General features: G+C 42.0%; 1 protein-coding gene across 3 annotated transcripts in view; it reads right to left on the reverse strand.

Moving 5' to 3' along the window:
• The window catches only part of glrbb (glycine receptor, beta b), a 127,656-nt gene that overhangs the window by 68,237 nt on the left and 40,478 nt on the right, over window positions 1–18,941 (reverse strand). Inside the window, exons 1-3 of one of the 3 annotated variants that reach the window (XM_073043026.1) lie at window positions 15,447–15,477; window positions 2,812–2,879; window positions 2,283–2,364 (exon numbers count right to left, since the gene is read on the reverse strand). In XM_073043026.1, coding sequence (XP_072899127.1) covers window positions 2,283–2,330 — 48 coding nt within the window. In that variant the 5' untranslated portion in view covers window positions 2,331–2,364; window positions 2,812–2,879; window positions 15,447–15,477. Of the gene's footprint in view, window positions 1–2,282; window positions 2,365–2,811; window positions 2,880–15,446; window positions 15,554–18,941 lie in introns of those variants that run through there. The other 2 variants (XM_073043024.1, XM_073043027.1) reach the window with 2 other exon arrangements.

Raw genomic sequence — 18,941 nt, forward strand, 5'->3', positions numbered from 1 at the left:
GCAGTTATGGCACAGCCTGGGCCATAACTGCAAAAATATCCCAGCATATATCATATAAGCAAAGTCTGCTCCAATGGCAAAGACAGAGGGAGTGTGGATGGTGATGCCATTTGTATCCGCTCTCAGTTTGACCTTTACCTGGCATTCATTCGTCCAAATCCCAAACACATTCTTGATGTCCATGAAGCTTCCTGTTCCTTCAACATAATTAGCCAGAAAGATTAGGACATCTACAACGGGCACATGTGGGTTGAATATGTGCTCTATGATCACATGCTCCTTCGGGGTGGGGATGGTGAAGACTGGCAGCGCCTTCAGAAACGACAGCGTGCCTCATTTGCCTTTTTGTGAAAACCCTGTTGCAACTTTTGCCATGCCACTGCATATTTGAAGGTGATGTCAAAGAACCCATTACTGGTGAAGTCTCGGACACAGATGTCCTTCACCTCAAACTCGCAAAACTGCAGCGCGACCTTCTCAATGAAGCAGTCCCTGTTGAAGGAGCTCTTGTTGAGATCCTTGACTACCATTTTGATTGTGTTTCTGATCCTGGGTCCTCCTACCGACAGACACACTGTAGCTACAGTCACCCTGACTAAACTGACCATTGATTGCTGGAAAGGGTGTTAGACTGGTTTTCCAATTAGCATGACGATACTCCCCTACATCACAGGTTAAGCTCTTATCAGTGCCACTTGATCGTGAAGAATCCCTCGTGTCTTCTGTTCTCAATGTTAGTATCTACAGAGATCCACCATGAGTCAGTTCCTGCAGAAACTACATTTGATCTTAACCAAAAAGCTGAGATATTCAAATGATCACATTCAAAAAGCAATAGTCAGTGAAAACAGACACTATAACCATGGTAAAAATGACAATGCATATTAAAACTGGACTGAAAAGTACAGATCTCCAAGCTGACAAAACTGCAACCTTTTTAAAAATATAGGTTGAAATTTTCTCACATACAGTGGTCCAGCAACTCCCATGGTCCAATACATTTGGAATAGACCTGTACTAACCAACTACCTAATGACTTAGCAAACAGCCATTTCACCTTACCGAAATTTCAGTTCTCAACTGCAGAAAACTCTCAGATTCCACATGTAACCTGTGGAGTACCTATAGAAGAACAATTCTCCTGGTCAGTGGAGGATGACTGGGAGTGAATTCTGACATCAGGTATTAGTCAGGTCTCAATGGTGCCAAAATAGAGTTTCAACCTGTATAATCTGGGTACAATGCATCCAGTGTGGCAGCAAATGCACTTCCAATTTTTTTTTGAGCTGGATATATGCAACTGCCATATTAGTTTAGCAATAGAAGATGTCACCCATTCTATGGCCATTTGCTAGCAACTAAATATCAATATGGGTTAGACATTGGGAGGATATATGATCTCATCCTACTTGCTGTTCGCCTAAGAAATAGGGAACTACTGGCTTGCTCCTATGATAACAACAGAGAACGAGTGATGGAATCATGTATGGGATGTGATATCAAGACACAGAAATGATATGATTGATCAGTCAACACCAATTTTGACTAAATCAATTAAAGATTTTTTGTAGATATGCTTGGAGACTGGGTGAGAAGAAACCAACAGATGTGCATTTTCAAATGGTTTTTCATCTCTCATACAGGTTTGTTTTCTTTGTTGGAGGATGTGGATAGGGAGTAATATATCCGTGTGTTGAGAGTTTGTTAACAGGTAGAACGTAAAGAGCAGGAATAAATGTATCCTTTGCAGGTCAGCAAGCTGTGTTTAGTGAGAAAATACAGGAATCGGAGTTTGGGCCTTAACTACTCACAATTTATACCAAGGTTTGCCTGAGGAGAACATATGTAACATTTCCAAGTTTGCAAATGACATAAAATCATGTGGAAACATGCCGTGATGAAGCTATAAATAGGTGTCTAGGAGATTTAAACAAGTCAAGTCAGTGGGCCAAAACATGACAAATCAGAGTAGATGCAGAAAAGAGTGTAGTTATCCACTTTAGTTCGAAAAACATAAAGGATCATTAGTTTTTAAATGATGAGAGAACAGAAAATGTTAATGTTAAAAAGGACCTGACTGCTCTTGTATATAAGTCTTGGAATACTTTTATGTAAATGTTGCAGTTAATTAGAAGGCAAACAGGCAGGCTGACCTTTATTTCGAGATGTTTTGAGTACAAGTGTAAACATGTCTTCGTACATTTATGTAGGATCTTGGTGAGACCGTACAAGGAGTATTGTCTGCAACTTTGGTCTCTTTACTTAAAGAAGTATATACTTACTGAAGTAAGAAAGTAGCAAAGATCAACAGACTGATTTCTGGATGCCATTCTGTCAAATGAAGAGTGAATGAGTTTCTTTTCTCTAGAATTTAAAAGGATGAGAGGTGATCTCATACAAAATTCTTATAAGGCTTAAGAAGGTTGATACAGGAAGGATGTTTCCTTGACTGTGACTTTGACCAATTTGCAGTATAATCAAATGCAGGGAAAAACTTGTTATACACAATGATATTTGTGAGGTAAAAGTTGTAAAGACTCCAGAGAGAGAAGGTACCTCACAAATGCCCCAAGTCTTACTATTTCTGGCCTTTTGTATCCAATCTCTTAACATCATTCCATCCAGAACAATTTCAATAACTGCAATACCAATACAATCATTTTTTTCTTCCCTTTTCTTCTCTGCTTATTATACAACTTCTTAGAAATTTAAATAATTTAATGTTTTTAAGATGTTTACACTGTTTTTAATAAAGATCTTCAGTAGTTATCAAGCAGATCTCTATTTATTGAGTTAATAATGTGAGCTTACCATAGTTGTTTCATGGATTGAGCCAAAACTGTTAATGAAAATATTTACTTGTACATCAACTGGAATATCTGGAAAAAAATCAGAAGAACTTTATCTTGAAGGATAAATAATAAATTTTCAAGAACATAAAACAAAGTTCAATTACTATACTGGTGTTTATTCATTGAGCACGCCAACTTTCTTGTCAAAACAAGAACAAATTGAAATCGTGATTTATTGAACCAAAAAGGAATCAGTTTTGAATAAAAGATTTATTCTTAATGACTTTAAAGTGTAACTTCTGTTAAATTCCACTTACATCCTTTGATTCCTATGTCCTGTCTGAACTTGAATTAACAGATTAGATGTAAAATTATACTGTATAATTTCTTCCCTCTCCATCCCCTCCATCTGGTTTGTATAAACTTAAGCTCATCTGCTCTACCCTCAACGTAATTTTCTTTATGGCAGAATTCAGCCATGTTTACATTTATATCAGATTGCTTTTTGATCCCTTGCTGCCAACTTTAACACATCTGTATCTTCCCTTTTAATGATAAATCTGAACAAAATATTTCTCTGCACCTTTTCTGAATATCTGTACTCAATCATTCTTGCCTGTATTTCCCAGTGCTTTTACTTAAACAATAATGGTGGCCTTGGTAAGCACACCGAAGTTTCCGGAGTGAATACACTTAAAGAGTAGCTGTCAATTTTACAGCTATTGGAAGGAAGTCAGTGGAAGTAAAATTCAGAAGAGATAAGAAAAGGGTGGTAAGGTAGCATTGTGGTTAGCACAACGCTTTACAGCACAGACAACCCAGGTTCAATTCCTGCTGCTGCCTGTAAGGAGTTTGTATGTTCTTCCCATGACTGGATGTTCCTACAGTCCAAAGATGTACCGGTTGGTAGGTTACTTGGTCTTTGTAGGTTGTCCCGTGAATAAGCTGGAATTTAATCAGGGGGGATTGCTGTGCAGCGTGGCTCGAAAGGCCAAAAGGGCCTATTTTGTGCTGTAACTCAATAAATTAATAAATAAGCTTCAACTCTTTGTCCGTCATTTTAAAGCATCCCAAAAAAAGCTAAATCACTGCTTCAATCTAAGCTTTAAATTCAGACAAAATATTTTTGCAGCAACCTTATGTAACCTCGATCCACTGCAGTTTGCCGACCAGAAGCACAATGGAGTCAACGATGCTGTCATCTACCTGCTGAACAGAGTCTTCTTCCATTTGGATAAGCAGGACAGCACTGTGAGGATCACGGTTTTTGATTTCTCACATGCCCTCAACACCATACAGCCCATATTGCTGGGGGGAAAAGTTCTATTCAATACAGGTTTGTATTTCCATTGTATCTTGGATAATGGATTAACTGCCTAGTAGACCACAGTTTGTGTGACTTCAGAGCTGTGTGTCAGACATGGCTATAAGCAGCACTGGGGCCCCAGAGGGGACTGTATTGGCTTCCTTCCTTTTTAGCCTGTATACCTCAAGCTTTAAATACAACACTGAGTCATGTCATCTGCAGGAATTCTCTGATGACTCTGCAATATTTGAGTGTATGAAGTGAGGATAGGAAGATGAATACAGAGCCATGGTGGAGGACTTTGCCAAATGGTGCAAGCTGAATCATTTGCAGCTCAACATCAGTAAGACAAGGGAGATGATGATAGAATTTAGAAAGACTAAGCCTGCACTGCTCCCCGTTACTATTGATGGTGAGGGCGTGGATGGGGTGCACCTGGATGACAGACTTGAGTAGAGCACCAACACAGAGACTGTGTACAAGAAGGGCCAGAGTCACTCCTACTTCCAGGGGAGACTGAGGTCCTTTAGAGTATGCAGGCCTCTCCTTCACATGTTCTACTAGTCTGTTGTTGCCAGCACAATCTTCTATGCAGTGGTGTGCTGGGACAATGGCATCAACACAGGTGATGCTGACAGACTCAATAAACTGATTAGAAAGGCTGGTTCTGTTTTAGGAGTCAAACTGGATGCACTGAAGGCTGTGGTAGAACAAAGGACCCTACGGAAAATCCTAGCAATTCCGGACAATGTTTCTCACCCTCTGCATGCCACCTTGACTGAACAGAGGAGCACTTCTAGTAATGGACTAAGACAATTGAACTGCTCCAAAGACTGCTATGAGGTCATTCTTACCCTTGGCCATTAGGCTCTATAATGAGTCAACCTATAGCTGGGGAAGTGACGACCCCTCCTGTCAGACTGTTTGAGGTAACTTATTTTTTTATTCTTTCTTACTTCTCTTCTAATATTTGTATATCTGTGCACTTGTAATGCTTCTGTGACAGGGTGATTTCCTTTGGGATCAATAAAGTATCTATTTATATTTGTTCCTTGAACTCATGCTTCCTCATGTCCATGTGCTAACGTTTCCATCTACTGTATACATCTGACTAATGGTATTTTTATTACCTGCACAATGTTAAATTGTCTACAATGACACTCAACTTATGAATGGGACTACTGAAAAGTACAAATTAAGGCACAAGTATTAATCTAGTGCTTCTTGTACATACATACAAGGCTCCAGTCTGGTTAACATGGTCACAAAGCTTTGTAGAGATAGTTGACGTGGTACATAGTATGACCACAGCAGTCTGGAGATCTGAGGGAGAAATCTCTGGAGGTAAGTAATTTATTTACACAGTAGAAATCTGTTCTAATGAAAAACACTCAATCTACTGGAAGAACTTAGCGGGTCAAGCAGTACCTGCGGGGCAACATTAATTGTCAGTGTTTCAGGTTCAAATACTGCATCAATCCTGGGATAAAAAATAACTCAGGGGAAAAAGTAAAGCCATCTTTGTACAGCAGAGGCTTAGGTAAGGTTCTAAATCAATACCTTTCATCAATATTCACAAAGGAAACAGACTTTGTAGCTGGTGAATTCAGTGAAAGAGAAGCTGAAAGTTTGGTGTAGGTCTACATAATTAAATGGGAATCCCCAAGATTGAACGGAATTTATTCCAGGCTGATGGGGGAGACAAGGAAACAGATTGCTGGGGCTCCGGCTAAGTCGTACTGCAAACCAAAGGTTAGCAAACATAGTTTGCCTTTTTTTCAGAAAGGGAGCAGGGAAAAGTTAGGAAATTATGGACTTGCGAGCCTAGTTATCAGTAGGAAGGAAGATACAGGAAAATAATTCTGTAGTTGATATGGTAGAAGGCAGTCTTAGACTGCAGGGAGATATCAGTGTTTTGGTGACATAACAGATGGAATTTAATCCATTCAAGTGAGGTGATGCATTCTGTCAGATCTAATGAGGCTTGGTAAACAGCATGATTAGTACAGTGTTAGGAAATATTGAGGAATGCAAGGAACTGGTAGCATCAGTCCATTGACTCATGAAGATGACAATGCAGTTGGATGATTAGGTTAGAAAAGCACACAGAATATTGGTATTCATTAATCAGGACATTAATTACAGAGTAGGGAGGTAACTTCATAATATCTTAGCCATGCCTCTGTTAGAACCATAATCAGCCTCAACTGGCCTTATAAGCTAAACATAAACACAAGGGATTCTGCTGATGCTGAAAATCATGAGCAACACACACAAAATGCTGGAAGAACTAAGCAAATCAGGCAGCATCTATGGAGAGGAATAAACAGTTGACATTTTGGGCTGATATTCTTAATCAGGACAGTCCAGATGAAGGATCTTGGTCTGAAACATCAGTTGCTTATTCCCCTCTTGGCTGAAATTGGAAATGTATCAGCCATAATAAATGCAGAAGCATACTATACAGGTAGAATGACTTAATTCTGCTCCTATGTCTTATGGTCTTCAAGGTTGCTGATTGACTTGCTGAGTTCCTCCAACATTTTCTGTGTGTTTTACCATCTAAGCAAATCTCATTTGGCTGCAGTTGACCTTTATTTCACTTTTTTTTTCCGATCAATGTAACAGTCCAAATGTATTTCAAGTGTTGTTAACGTACTTGCCTCAGCCACTTCCTCTAACAGCTCATTCCATAATGAACTGCCCTCTGGGTGAAAATTTACACTTCAGGTTCTTATTAAACCTCTCCCTTCTCACCTTAATCCTATACCCTCTAGCTTTTGATTCCTCAATCCTGGGAAAAGTACTGTATGTATGCACCCTATCTATGTCCTTCATGATTTTATTCACCTCCATAAGGTCACCCCACATTTTCCTTATAAAGGCCTTACTGAATCAAAGGCTTTACTTAAGTCCATATAAACAATGTCTACCATTCTACTCTGGTTGGCTTTCTTGACATGTCTTCAAAAGCAAAATAAAATGTGTGTGATATGATCTCCCATGCAGAAAGATATGCCGAATATTCCTAATCAACCCCATTTTCTAAAGCATGTGTATCTTGTTCCTCAGAATCCCTGTTAGTAACTTACCTACTGTAGATTTTTGGATTTACTGGTCTATACTTTCCAGGGTTTTCTTTTCACCTCTTCTGAAGTAAAGGCACAACATTAATTACCATCCAATCTTCTGGCATTTCACCCATAGCTAAAATTGATTCATATATCTCATCCAGAGTTCCCACTATTTTTAGCTCTGGTCTCCCATAGTGCTTTTGGACACACCTGATCAGGCCCCAGGGATTTATCCACCTTAATGCATGTTACGACAAGTTAGGTTTCTCTCTTTGAATTGAAAGGGGATATGGGGCAACTTGACGGAGATGTTTCCTTTCAGAATCAGAATCAGGTTTATTATCACCGGCATGTGACATGAAATTTGTTAACTTAGCAGCAGCAGTTCAGTGCAATACATAATCTTGTAGAAGAGAAAAAAATAAGTAAAATAAAACAATAATAAATAAACAAGTAAATCAATTACGTATATTGAATAGATTATTAAAAATGTGCAAAAACAGAAATACTGTATATTTAAAAAAGTGAGTTGGTGTCCAAATCTGAGACAGAGATCACAGGGTCAACAGATGCAGCAGGGATCTTCACAGCTGTAGTTGTGTTCTCTCTTTCAACGCATGCATAGAAGGTGTTGAGTTCATCTGGTAGTGAAGCATCACTTGGGTATTGGGTTTCGCTTTGTAGGAAGTAATGTCTTACAGTCCCTGCCAGAGTTGCCATGCATCTGATATCGCTTCCAACCTTGTTCGAAATTGTCCCTACGCCCTTGAAATAGTGCTCTGCAAACCATAACTGGTTTTCTGGTACAGGCCTAGGCTGCCAGACTTGAATGCCACAGATCTAACCTTCAGCAGACAACGTACCTCTTGGTTCATCCACAGCTTTTGGTTTGGGAATGTACAGTAAGCCTTTGTAGGCACACACTCATCAACATAGGTTTTAATGAAGTCGGTAACAACTGTAAAGTACTCATCCAGATTCAAAGATGAATCCCTGAATACAGTCCATTCCACTGATTCAAAACAGTCCTGTAGGCACTCCTGTGCTTCCCTTGTCCATACCTTCTTGGTCCTCACTACTGGTGCTGCAGTCTTCAGTCTCTGCCTGTACTCAGCAGAAGTACAGCCAGGTGATCAGACTTCCTGAAGTAAGGGTGTGGAATAGCATGGTAGGCATTCTTGACTGTGGTGTAGCAATGGTCCAGTGTGTTGTTTCCTCTGATATTGCAAGTGATCTGTTGATAGTAATTGCTTAGTGATTTTTTTCAGACTGGCCTTGTTAAAATCTCCCAAAACGATGGTGAAGGCATTAGGGTGTGCTGTTTTGTGCATGTTGATCCCGTTGCTCAGATCATCTAAAGCCTGCTTGACATTGGCCTGAGGTGGAATGTAAACTGCTACCAGAATGACCCCAGAGAACTCCCGAAAAGGACAACACTTTACTGCTAGATATTCCAGGTCTGATGAGCAGAATGGGGACAGCGCTGATATATTTGTGCACCAAGAAGAGTTGTTCATGAGGCATACTCCTCCACCTCTGATTTTGAGAGACTCTATAGATCTATACGGACGGTGTATAGTAAGCCTGTTGATCTGAATCGCTGCTTCCGCTACGGAAGGGGTTAACCAGGATTCCGAGGAACAAAGGACACACACGTGGTCCTAATGTCCCTCTGATTTAGCACCATGGCTCCGAGATCATCCAATTTATTCACCAGAGACTGCACATTCGCTAGCAAGATCGTCGGTATAGGGAGTTTAAAACCCCGTTTCCTTACCACTACTACGTCGACTGAGGCCTAGGGGGCCGGTGTCGGGCATTTCCTTAAACGCACTTGTAATCCTGATCTTCGCCCATGCTTTCTCCGAGGTTTTCTCTGTGGCCCCTTCCGACCACAGACTGTATTGTTTCCATCGGTTTTAAGCAGCGATAGTTCGTTTAAACACATTAAGACATCTTTGTTGACTCCACTGACTTTGGAAGCAGTTGTGCTTTTGAGCTGTAACAGGCTGAAAACGGGAATATTTGTTCGTATCCATTGAGAGTACTGCTGCTACTCGAGTCACACCAAGGCACCCCGGAAGATGCCCCAGGTGATAATAGCTAACACCAGAGGACATACTTTTAAAGTGAGTGGAGGATAATTTAGGGATGTCAGAAGCAGGTATTTTACATGGAGAGTGATAAGTGCCTAGAATGCACTCCTGAACGTGGTGGTAGAGGCTAATTTAAAAGACTCTTAGATAGGCACACAGATGAAAGGAAATGAGGAATATGGGCTATAAAGGAGGGAAGGGTTAGACTGATTGAGGAGTAGGTTGAAAGGACGGCTTCTCAAATCACAGCTTATGCGGGTCAGAAGTGACCTGGGACTCAGGTCAGCTGAGATTTACAGGATTCCCTGTGAATGCAGAGCGACGTATAGCAGCCTGACAGGACGGGGACACACGGAGGAAACCCGCATCAAGGAGCACAGGAGGTGTATCCATTTGGATTACCTGGAGAAATCAGCAGTGGCAGAACACTGCATTCACAATGGCCATAAGATTGACTGTGTCATACCAATGGATTTTGGGACCACCTGGTAAAGGAAACCATTGAAATAAAACTGTAAGAAAAGAATCCTGACAATGACAAAGGTCTCGCTCTAAGTAAGAACTAGAATTCAATTGTAAACAAGGTGGGAGAGCCGTAACCTGATTGGATGAGGACTAACTAATCAGGAAGGACAGACTACGGGGGGTATAAATACCACTGGACTAGACATGCCCGAGGTGAAGATGGTTTGTTCTTGAAGTTCACTACTTTTTTTTAAATCTCATATTTTGGCACCCCTTTTCTTCAACAAAACCTTAAGGGCAAGGACAACGAGCTTCCACTCTGACTCTCTGGATTCTGAGGTGACTGGCCACACCAACATGCTGTCTGCACAGAAAGGACTGAGATGCGTTAACTGTAGCTTAGTGGATAATTTGGAAGGTGATGCATTCCTTCTGCTTGCTTCACTGGGCTTCCATGTGCTTCCAATGAAGAGACGCAAGGCTCAGTGGCAAGTCAGATACTCAGATAGTCTGATTAGTTGTCAGGGTCCAGTCCAGTCCAGAATCCGCGTTCCGGGTCTCGATCCGGTCTGAGTGTTCCGGACTCCGGATCTTGCAGCTGTCCCTCCGGGCCCCTTTGAGCCTGTTAAGATCATCCTGGATCAAGGAGGCACACCTGTGACCAATTCGGCTGCAGGTGTTTATAAGGGGCCGTGGGACAGAGACTGGGCAGGTGGTCGTTTTGTTCTGCATCTGGTTAGCTCAACTCTATACCTGGCTCTTCTACTCCTTGTCTGCTCCGAAGTCAGTTCAACCTACTCTACAGCCGGTTTGTTTGCTCCGAATCCTGCCTTTTGCCTGTTCTGCAACTGGCTCTCTATTCCGCTCTGCAACCCACTCTGTACCTGGTTTACCCGGTTCGTCATGCTTTTCCTGCTCTTCTTGGGTGTGCTGGCCCCGCCGTTCAGTCTTATTCGTCTTGCCCGTGCTTTCGGTTGCCTTTACCAGTGTACCCGGTGGATCACTGTAGTTCTGCTGCTCACCCTGGACCCAGCTTCCTACTCGTTGCCTCCGTCAGGTGGGTCTGGCTGAACTGCCGCTGCCCGGCGGGGGTTCTGCCCCCTCTTACCCGTTGCTTCCGGTGGGCGGCTCCGGCTGGACTGCCGCTGCCCGGCGGGGGTTTCTACCTTTTCCACCTATTGCTCCCTAAGGGTTGTGCCCCGCACCTGCCCAGTCCTAGGGACTCCTACCCTTGCCTCCCTTCGATTCCCATGGACTGTGCCCCACGCCTGCCCAGGTGTCCGCGACTGGTGATGCACCATCAATAACTCACGCTGAGACTTAGGAAGTGAGATATCGGCTTTTATTGACTGGAAGAACAAACAACACTACATCCTGGGAAAATGAGGGAGAGCAGCAGACCACAGTCGCCTTTATACAGGGGTCTGTGGGAGGAGCCACAGGAGCAGTCAGCAGGGTCTGTGGGAGGAGCCACAGGAGCAGTCAGACAGGTATATCTAGTTCACCACAACTGGCCCAAGCTTCTGTGTTCCTGCCTGGGAGGCGGCCCTACCCGGGATCCCTGCGGCCCACCATGAGGGATCTGCCTGCCTGCCCGCCCCGAACTGTGGGATCCTCCTGCCTGCCTGCCTGCCTCGTCTGAACTCTTGGATCCAGCCCCACCTGCATTAACCCTTAAATGCCATGGCATCCCCATCCTGTCCTCCCCCTAGTACTTCAGTGTCTGCGTCCTGCGTTTGGGTCCATCCGGCCCCCGATCCTGACATTAGTTCCGAGTCAAGAATTTCCATGAACTGATGAGGACACTATACATATCCAAAGAGGCTTTGAGAACATGTGGGAACGTTTCTGTTGACTTAGTAATCTGATACCTGTGATGGTACTCAGAGTAGAATGTCTTTTTCAGCACGTTCAGGCCCGTCAAAGGCAGTGATGAGATCAATATATTATCCTGGGAGGGAAAACTCATGCTGATTCACTCATCCTGCTGGTGGTTTCAGCCACTTTGAAAAGACATTCATTGAGATGACTGCTGTAGCATAGTTCCTGCCTCTCACAGAATGCGCAGGCAGGCAGGGGTCTCTGCTGCACTGTAAACTCAAGCTTCACGTTCAGCTTGAAGCCTTGATCTTCAAATATTCCTCCTTCAGATTGCCCGTGGCTGCAATGGTCCACTGGAGGTGAAAGTAAACTTTGTCGTCAATGTCTGCCTCTGCTGAGATCTGGCTCTCAGCATGTGGAAAGTGATTAATGCCTTCAAGGGTGACACTGTGGAACTTACCATGGAGTAGGAAGGAAGGCGGGGGAACTTTGCCAGAAGTTAGAAATATTGATATTTATGCCATCAGGCCGGAGGCTTCCAGACAAAATATGAGGAGTTCCTCCTCCAACCTTCAAAGTTCAAATTTCAAAGTACATTTATTATCAAAGTATATGTACTAATTACAACCTTAAGATTTGCCCCCTTACAGGCAGCCATCAAACAAGGAAACTCATAAAACCCATTTAAAAAAAAATTGTCAAACTCCCAATGTGCAGGAAAAAAAAGACAAATCACAGAAATATCAAAAGCAAGCAAATAAGTGAAATTCATGAAAGTAAAGCCATTCGTCACTGTAGCGGATCCAGTAGCCCGCTAGTTGAAGGCAACAGCCTCAGTTCAGCAAAGAGACAAGTAAACCATGCAGAGCAGCGAGCGAAACCGGCCCAACCCTCAACTCCGGCCCTGACACCCTGACCTTTTCAATATGGCTTGGCACATAAGTTGTACAAGCCTCACTCTTGGACCCACGCCCTGCTATTTCGCTATCTCTCGGGCCTGGGGCCTGCCGGCTTGATTCAGCCCATATCGAACCTTTCCAATTTGTCCCGCTGCTTAAATCGATCAAACCTCAGGGCTTTTCTCATTCTCGATCCCAGGCCTCAACTCTGCCTTGGTTCTGCCACATTGAATCACAGCTTCAGCAATGACCAAACTCTGGCTCATTCCCTGCGCTTGGGCCCCGGCCGCAGCACCTCGATTCGGCCCATACGCACCACACCAGAGCTGTCCTGCACCTTCAAGACTTCTGTTCACTTCGCAAAAATGCCAGATTGTACAGCTGGTTCAAAAGCTCAACTCCAAAAGGTAAGTTATAGGCTGTTGATTGCAGTGCTCCAGAGGAAAGACAGTAATGACTTTTTGACTGAAGGTATTCAGTGCAAGGCCAATTCTCTTGCATGCTGCAGTGAACAAGTCTATGATGATTTAAGAGTTTGAGCTTATTGTCCACCCATGTGTTTACGTAGGTGTAGTTTGTAAACTGCAGCTCAGTAACTCAGTCTGGAGTGTCCTTGGTTCTAACGTGGAGGTGAAAACGGATGAATGGTTGACCATTTGACCTTTAGATAAGCTCCACTCCACAGCAAGTTTAGTGGTGGTTGAATGAACTTTATTAAAACAAAAAGCGGGCAGGTGAATTTGGGTGAAAGAAAATATCGAGAGTATACGAGGAAGGATCAAGCAATAGTGCAGGGTAGCAGAATAGGTAAGCAGTGTCTGTCTGATAGAAACAATGCAGATTAACCAGCAGCACACACAAAATGATGGCAAAAATCAGCAAGACAGGCAGTACATATGGAAATGAATCAACATTTTGGGCTGAGACCCTTCTTCAGGACTGGAAAGGAAGGGGGAAGATGCCAGAATAAAAAGGTGGGGAACAGGGAAGGAGGACTAGCTAGAAGGTGATAGGTGAAGCCAGGTGGGTGGGAAAGGTAAACGGCTGGAGAAGAAGGAATCTGAATGGAGAAGAGAGTGGACCATGGGAAACACGAAAGAATGAGGGGCACCAGGGGGAAGTGATTGCAGGTGAGGAGAAGAAGTAAGAGGCCAGAGTGGGTAATAGAAGAAAGGGGGAGGGGGAAAATTGCTAGAAGAGGCAGTTGATGTTGGAAGCTATCTAGATGGAATATGAGGTGTTGCTCCTCCACCCTGAGAACGTCCTCATCATGGCAAAAGAGAAGGCCATGGACTATGTCAGAACAAGACTGGGGATAGGAATTAAAATGTTTGGCCACTGGGAAATTCTGCTTTTGGCAGATGGAGCAGAGGTGCTCAACAACGCAGTCTCCCAGTTTGCATCATGTCTCATCAATGTAGAGGAGGCTGCATCGAGAGCACCAGATACAATGACGACCCCAGCAGATTCACAGGTGAAGTGTTGCTCACCAGGAAGGACTGTGAATGGAGGCAAAGGAGGTGAATGGGCAGGTGTAGCATTTCTGTCGCTTTTGCACACATATGTGCCAGGAGAAAGATTAGTGAGAAGGGATGAATGGACAAGGATATCACAGAGGAAGTTATCCCTGTGGAAAGTGGCAAGTGGGGGGGGAGGTAAAGATGTGTTCGATGGTAGGATTCTGTTGAAGATGGAGGTAGTTGTGGGGAATGATGTGTTGGATGCAGACGCTCATGGGTGTTAGGTGAAGACAAGAGGAACTGAATCCCTGCTAAGGCAGCAGGAAAATAGGGTGAGTGTGGACATACAGGAAATGGAGATGCAGGTGAGGGCAGCATCAATGGTGGAGGAAGGGAAACCCCATTCTTTGAAGAAGGAAGACATCTTTGAGTGTCCTGGGAACATCTTTGATATCCTGGAAAGGAAAGCCTTATCCTGGGAACAGATCTGGCAGGGGTGAAGGAACTGAGAAAATGGAGACAGGAGATTTACAGGAGACAGGGTGGGAAGAGGTGTAGTGAAGATAACCATGAGAAACAGCAGATTTATAAAAGATGTTGGCAAGTAACTGGATCTATATTCTCTAGAGTTTAGAAGAATGAGAGGGAATCCCATTCAAATGTAAAAAGCTTTTTTGAGGGCTTGACAGGTTACATAGAAAGCTGAGGTTTCCCATGGCTGGGGTATTACGAACCCATAACGAAAGATTCAAAATAAAGGGTTCATCACTCAGAGCAGACAAGAGGAGTTTTCTTCACTCAGATGTAGTGCATCTTTGGTATTCTCCATCCAAGTGGCTCAATTCAAGATTATATGTAAGATGGAGATCAATACTTTTTTAGATATACTCTACAGGAATCACAGAATATGGGGAATGCCTTCTCAGAACTCACAAAACTGCAATGGAAGCAGCACACCCTCAATCCCAAAGAACTGCTTAGGCAGAGCATAAATGTGTGTATTTAATCTTAACCAGGGTTATTTTGTAATTATCAGATTATTTGATTGATTTCTATTCAAAAATCTTGAATATCTTCAGGCGACATATTTGAAAATCTTTCTTTCATTTCCCTCAAATGCCAACTTCTCAGATTATTCACTACCAAACATAGAATTAAACTATGCTCCTGCTGTTCATTTCATTAATTATAAAGATCCTTATGATAACAACATATAATTGTTTCCAAGTCAATAATTTTCCTTGCTGTAAAGGTAATAAAATAGAACTGAAATCCCACCATGCATTACTTCCTGAATGAAGCAACATTCAGAGATAGTCAATAATTTTCAGTCCATTAATTTAATTGAATAAAGTAGGGGAATGAACATTCTGAAAATGCACTCCCATAGGGAGCATACGCTGGTAGAATGATTATTAAATACACCAGTCATAGAACTACTTTCCGTTATCAAAACTGCAGGAAACTTTTACAAAATAGTTGAAATTAATTTACAGACTAAGTTTCCTTGTGTTGTCAATGGATTGTACAAACCTTTAAAATTTGGCCGTATTCTTGGGTCATATGAGACAAGTAATCTGCTGAGGATGTTACTGGTGGAATTTGCAGGAGTCCGTGCAAGATCTTCAGCTGATTGTTCTCTGCAACAGAAATAAATACATTTGTCGTGTTTAGTTCCAGTGTCCAACCTGATCATCAATTAGTTATATCTTCAATATCAGTGTGCCAACATCCATATTTACATCTGACTGATGAGTTTTCTGTTAAACCCACGGGTCCTGATGATAAAGGATAGGACATGGGGATTGGATAGAATGGAATTCGTTTGGAAATTAAACAAACACTCCATGCCTAATTTTATAACACACCTAACAAGTGAGAAAGTGAAAGGCATTAATGCTAGTTAAAAAAATGCTAGAGCATTATGCAGATCAAAAATAGGCCCTTTAGCCACACACATATTGTTCATCAAATAAGTTGTATCCACGGTATTGAAATAGTTGATTATGGAGAATATAGTTGTCATCTTCCAGAATTCTGTACATTCTAGAATAGTTTCCACTGATTGGAAGGTAGCAAACATAACCCCACTACATGAGAATAGAGGGCAATCTGTGCCAGGGAAGTGGATAGCAGTAATATAGGAAAATATTAACATGGATTGCAAGAAAATAGTAACAGGTTATTTGGAAAATAAAAATTAAATTGGGGAAAGTATCATAGATTAATGAAATAGAAATCATGCTTGATGATCCTGAAACAGATTTTGAGATTGTAACTAACGACACAGATGAGGTGAGCCTGTAGATGTCATACATTTGGATGTGAAGGAGGGTCTCAGTAAGTTACCACTGAGAAAATGATGAAATAAAGTTAGAGCACATGAGGTTGGGATCACTTAGAGCACATGTAACTAAACACTGGGGTAGTGTAGTGGTTAGCATGATGCTATTACAGCTCCAGGTGTCAGAGTTCAGAGTTCAATTCTGCTATCAACTGTTAGGTGTCTGTATGTGCTTGCTATAGAATGTGGTAGTTTTCTGTGGGTGCACCAGTTTCCTCCCACAGGCCAAAGGCATACCAGCTAGTAGCTTAATAGGTTATTGTCAGTTGTCCTGTGAGTACAATAGGGTTAATCGGGGGTTGTTGGGTGATGGGTTCCAAGGTCTGGGGGTCCTATTCCGCGCTGGTATCTCAATTAGTAATTAAATAAGTAAGAGATTCAGGGGAGTAGATTTGGAGTGGAGATGAGGAGGAACTGAGAGTGGTGAATCTGTGGGATTCTCTGCCCAATGAAGCAGTGGAGGCTACTTCAGTAAATATGTTTAAGACAAGGTTGGATATATTTTTGCATTGTAAGGGAATGGGGAAAAGCAGGTAGGCAGAGATGAGTCCATGGCCAGATCAGCCATGATCTTTTTGAATGGCGGAGTAGGCTTGTCGGGCCAGATGACCGACTCCTGCTCCTGGTTCTTATGTTCTTATGTTCAATGCTAATATGCATTCAGGTTCAGTTAACACACAGAAAGAAGAAGAAGAAGATTGACTGTGCCCAGTTATGGTGCGCAGGAATTACTACAGGGACCCCAACTGTTCATAAACTAAACCGTGATTTGGATAAAGGGACATTGTACAATATATCTGAGTTTGTTTATGAGGAAAAGAAGTATGAAGGATGCAAGCAGACTTCAAGAGATGTAGACATATTAGTGTATGGGTGAAAACATGACACATTCAGCCTAATATGGAACAAAATATGAATTCATTCATTTGGTAGAAAAAAATTAAAATAGGCTAATTTTCAAAGAGATTGAAAAGTGTATGGTTTGAGAGGAATCTGGGTGAAACCATACATGAATCTCGAACAGGTACAGCAAACAATTAGGAAGGCTAACTCTATGTTGGACTTTATTACAAGAGAAGTTGAGGACAAGAATAGAGACATCTCAAGGCACACACTCAACGATTCAGGAACAGCTCCTTCCCCCCGCCATCCATTTTCTGATTGAACAGTGAACCCATGAACAGGACCTCACTACTTTATTTAATTTGACTATTTTATATATATTACTGTGATCCATGTTTTTATTCCTGTTATCATGTATTGCATTGTACTACTACCACAAAGTCAACAAATTTCACGACGTATGTTAGTGATATTAAACCTGATTCTGATGTCGTTCTTATCGCTCTTCACGTAGAAGATGCAGGGACGCTGTTTCACTAGCTGTGGGCTGTGGTATCTTGAACAAGAACCACTGTCTCAAAATAAGAGGCATCCAATTGAGGCTCAGATGATGAATTATTTCAACAGGAGGATAATGAACCTTAGGAATTTTCTAGCTAGGGCTACAGAGACAGAGATATTTTTGGATATTTAGGAAATCAAAGGATACAAGTTGACTATGGGAAAATTATTGTGTCTGTCTGCACAAGGGCCTGCTCTAGTCTGTGTCTGCTATAATCATGCGCTCCTGTCTCTGCCTGTCATTTCCTCTTTTTACTTTTCCAATACTAATTCCTTCTTTCTTCACTTGTCTGATCCTGTCCACTTTTTGTATCTCCTGCTTCACTTGTCTGAGACAGCCTGGTTATTGGTATCAAAAGATTCAGGAGCAGCGCCCGGGGAATGGAAAAATTGCAAATGTTACGTTCTAGTTCAAAAAAAGAGTATATCTACAAACTTACTGAACTTAGGCCAATTGGTTTAATTTCAGTGGTGAGGAAACAATAATTAGGTGAAGAATTATGAGCTACTTTGACAGATGTGAAAATAATTACAGAGAAATTCTGTCAAGCTAATTTAAGAGGTTTCTTTTAAAGTTACCTTGGTTGATGAAAGAAATGCAGCTGATAAATAGAATACTTAGACATCCAAATGACATTTTATAAGATGCCACATAACTGGCTTGTCAGTGGTGGGAGGTTCTTTCTCAGACTTACGAAAACTTTACAGTGGAGTCCCGGAGTCTTCAGACTAAGGCCACTTTTCTTAAAATACATTAACCAAATTGGGGTGTACAGGGCATAATTTTTGACTTTGCAAACAACACAAACTTGAAGACATAGAGGGCAGTAAGGAGAACAACAACAGAGATGGAAATGTTGACAAGCTATGGGATTAGGAGGATAGATGGCAGATGAAACTTAATTATGAGAAAAGTATAGTATTGGAAATAGTTTGAAAGGTGTGTAGCTCGGGTACTTGATGGTTGGGTTCAGTTCTCTCTGATCTCGGCAGTTTACTTGCAAATGTTTTATCATCACATGGGGAAACATCATCAGTGCGCTGTTGATTCAGCAGCGCATTGACGACGTCTCCTCGCATGGTGACAAAGTGGTTGCAAGTAAGTATAGTTTTATATTTTAACAAAATGAAGCAGTAATATAAACTACAGAGCATAATTCTAAAAGGGGTACAAGATCTGGTGTTGTATTTGCATACTGTAGTTCATTGAAGGTGTTAAGGCAGCTTGAGAAAGTGGTTAAGACATATGGGATCCTAGATATTATATACAGAGGCACAAA

This window comes from Hemitrygon akajei, chromosome 4 (genome assembly GCF_048418815.1).
Source record: "Hemitrygon akajei chromosome 4, sHemAka1.3, whole genome shotgun sequence".
NCBI lineage: Eukaryota > Metazoa > Chordata > Chondrichthyes > Myliobatiformes > Dasyatidae > Hemitrygon > Hemitrygon akajei.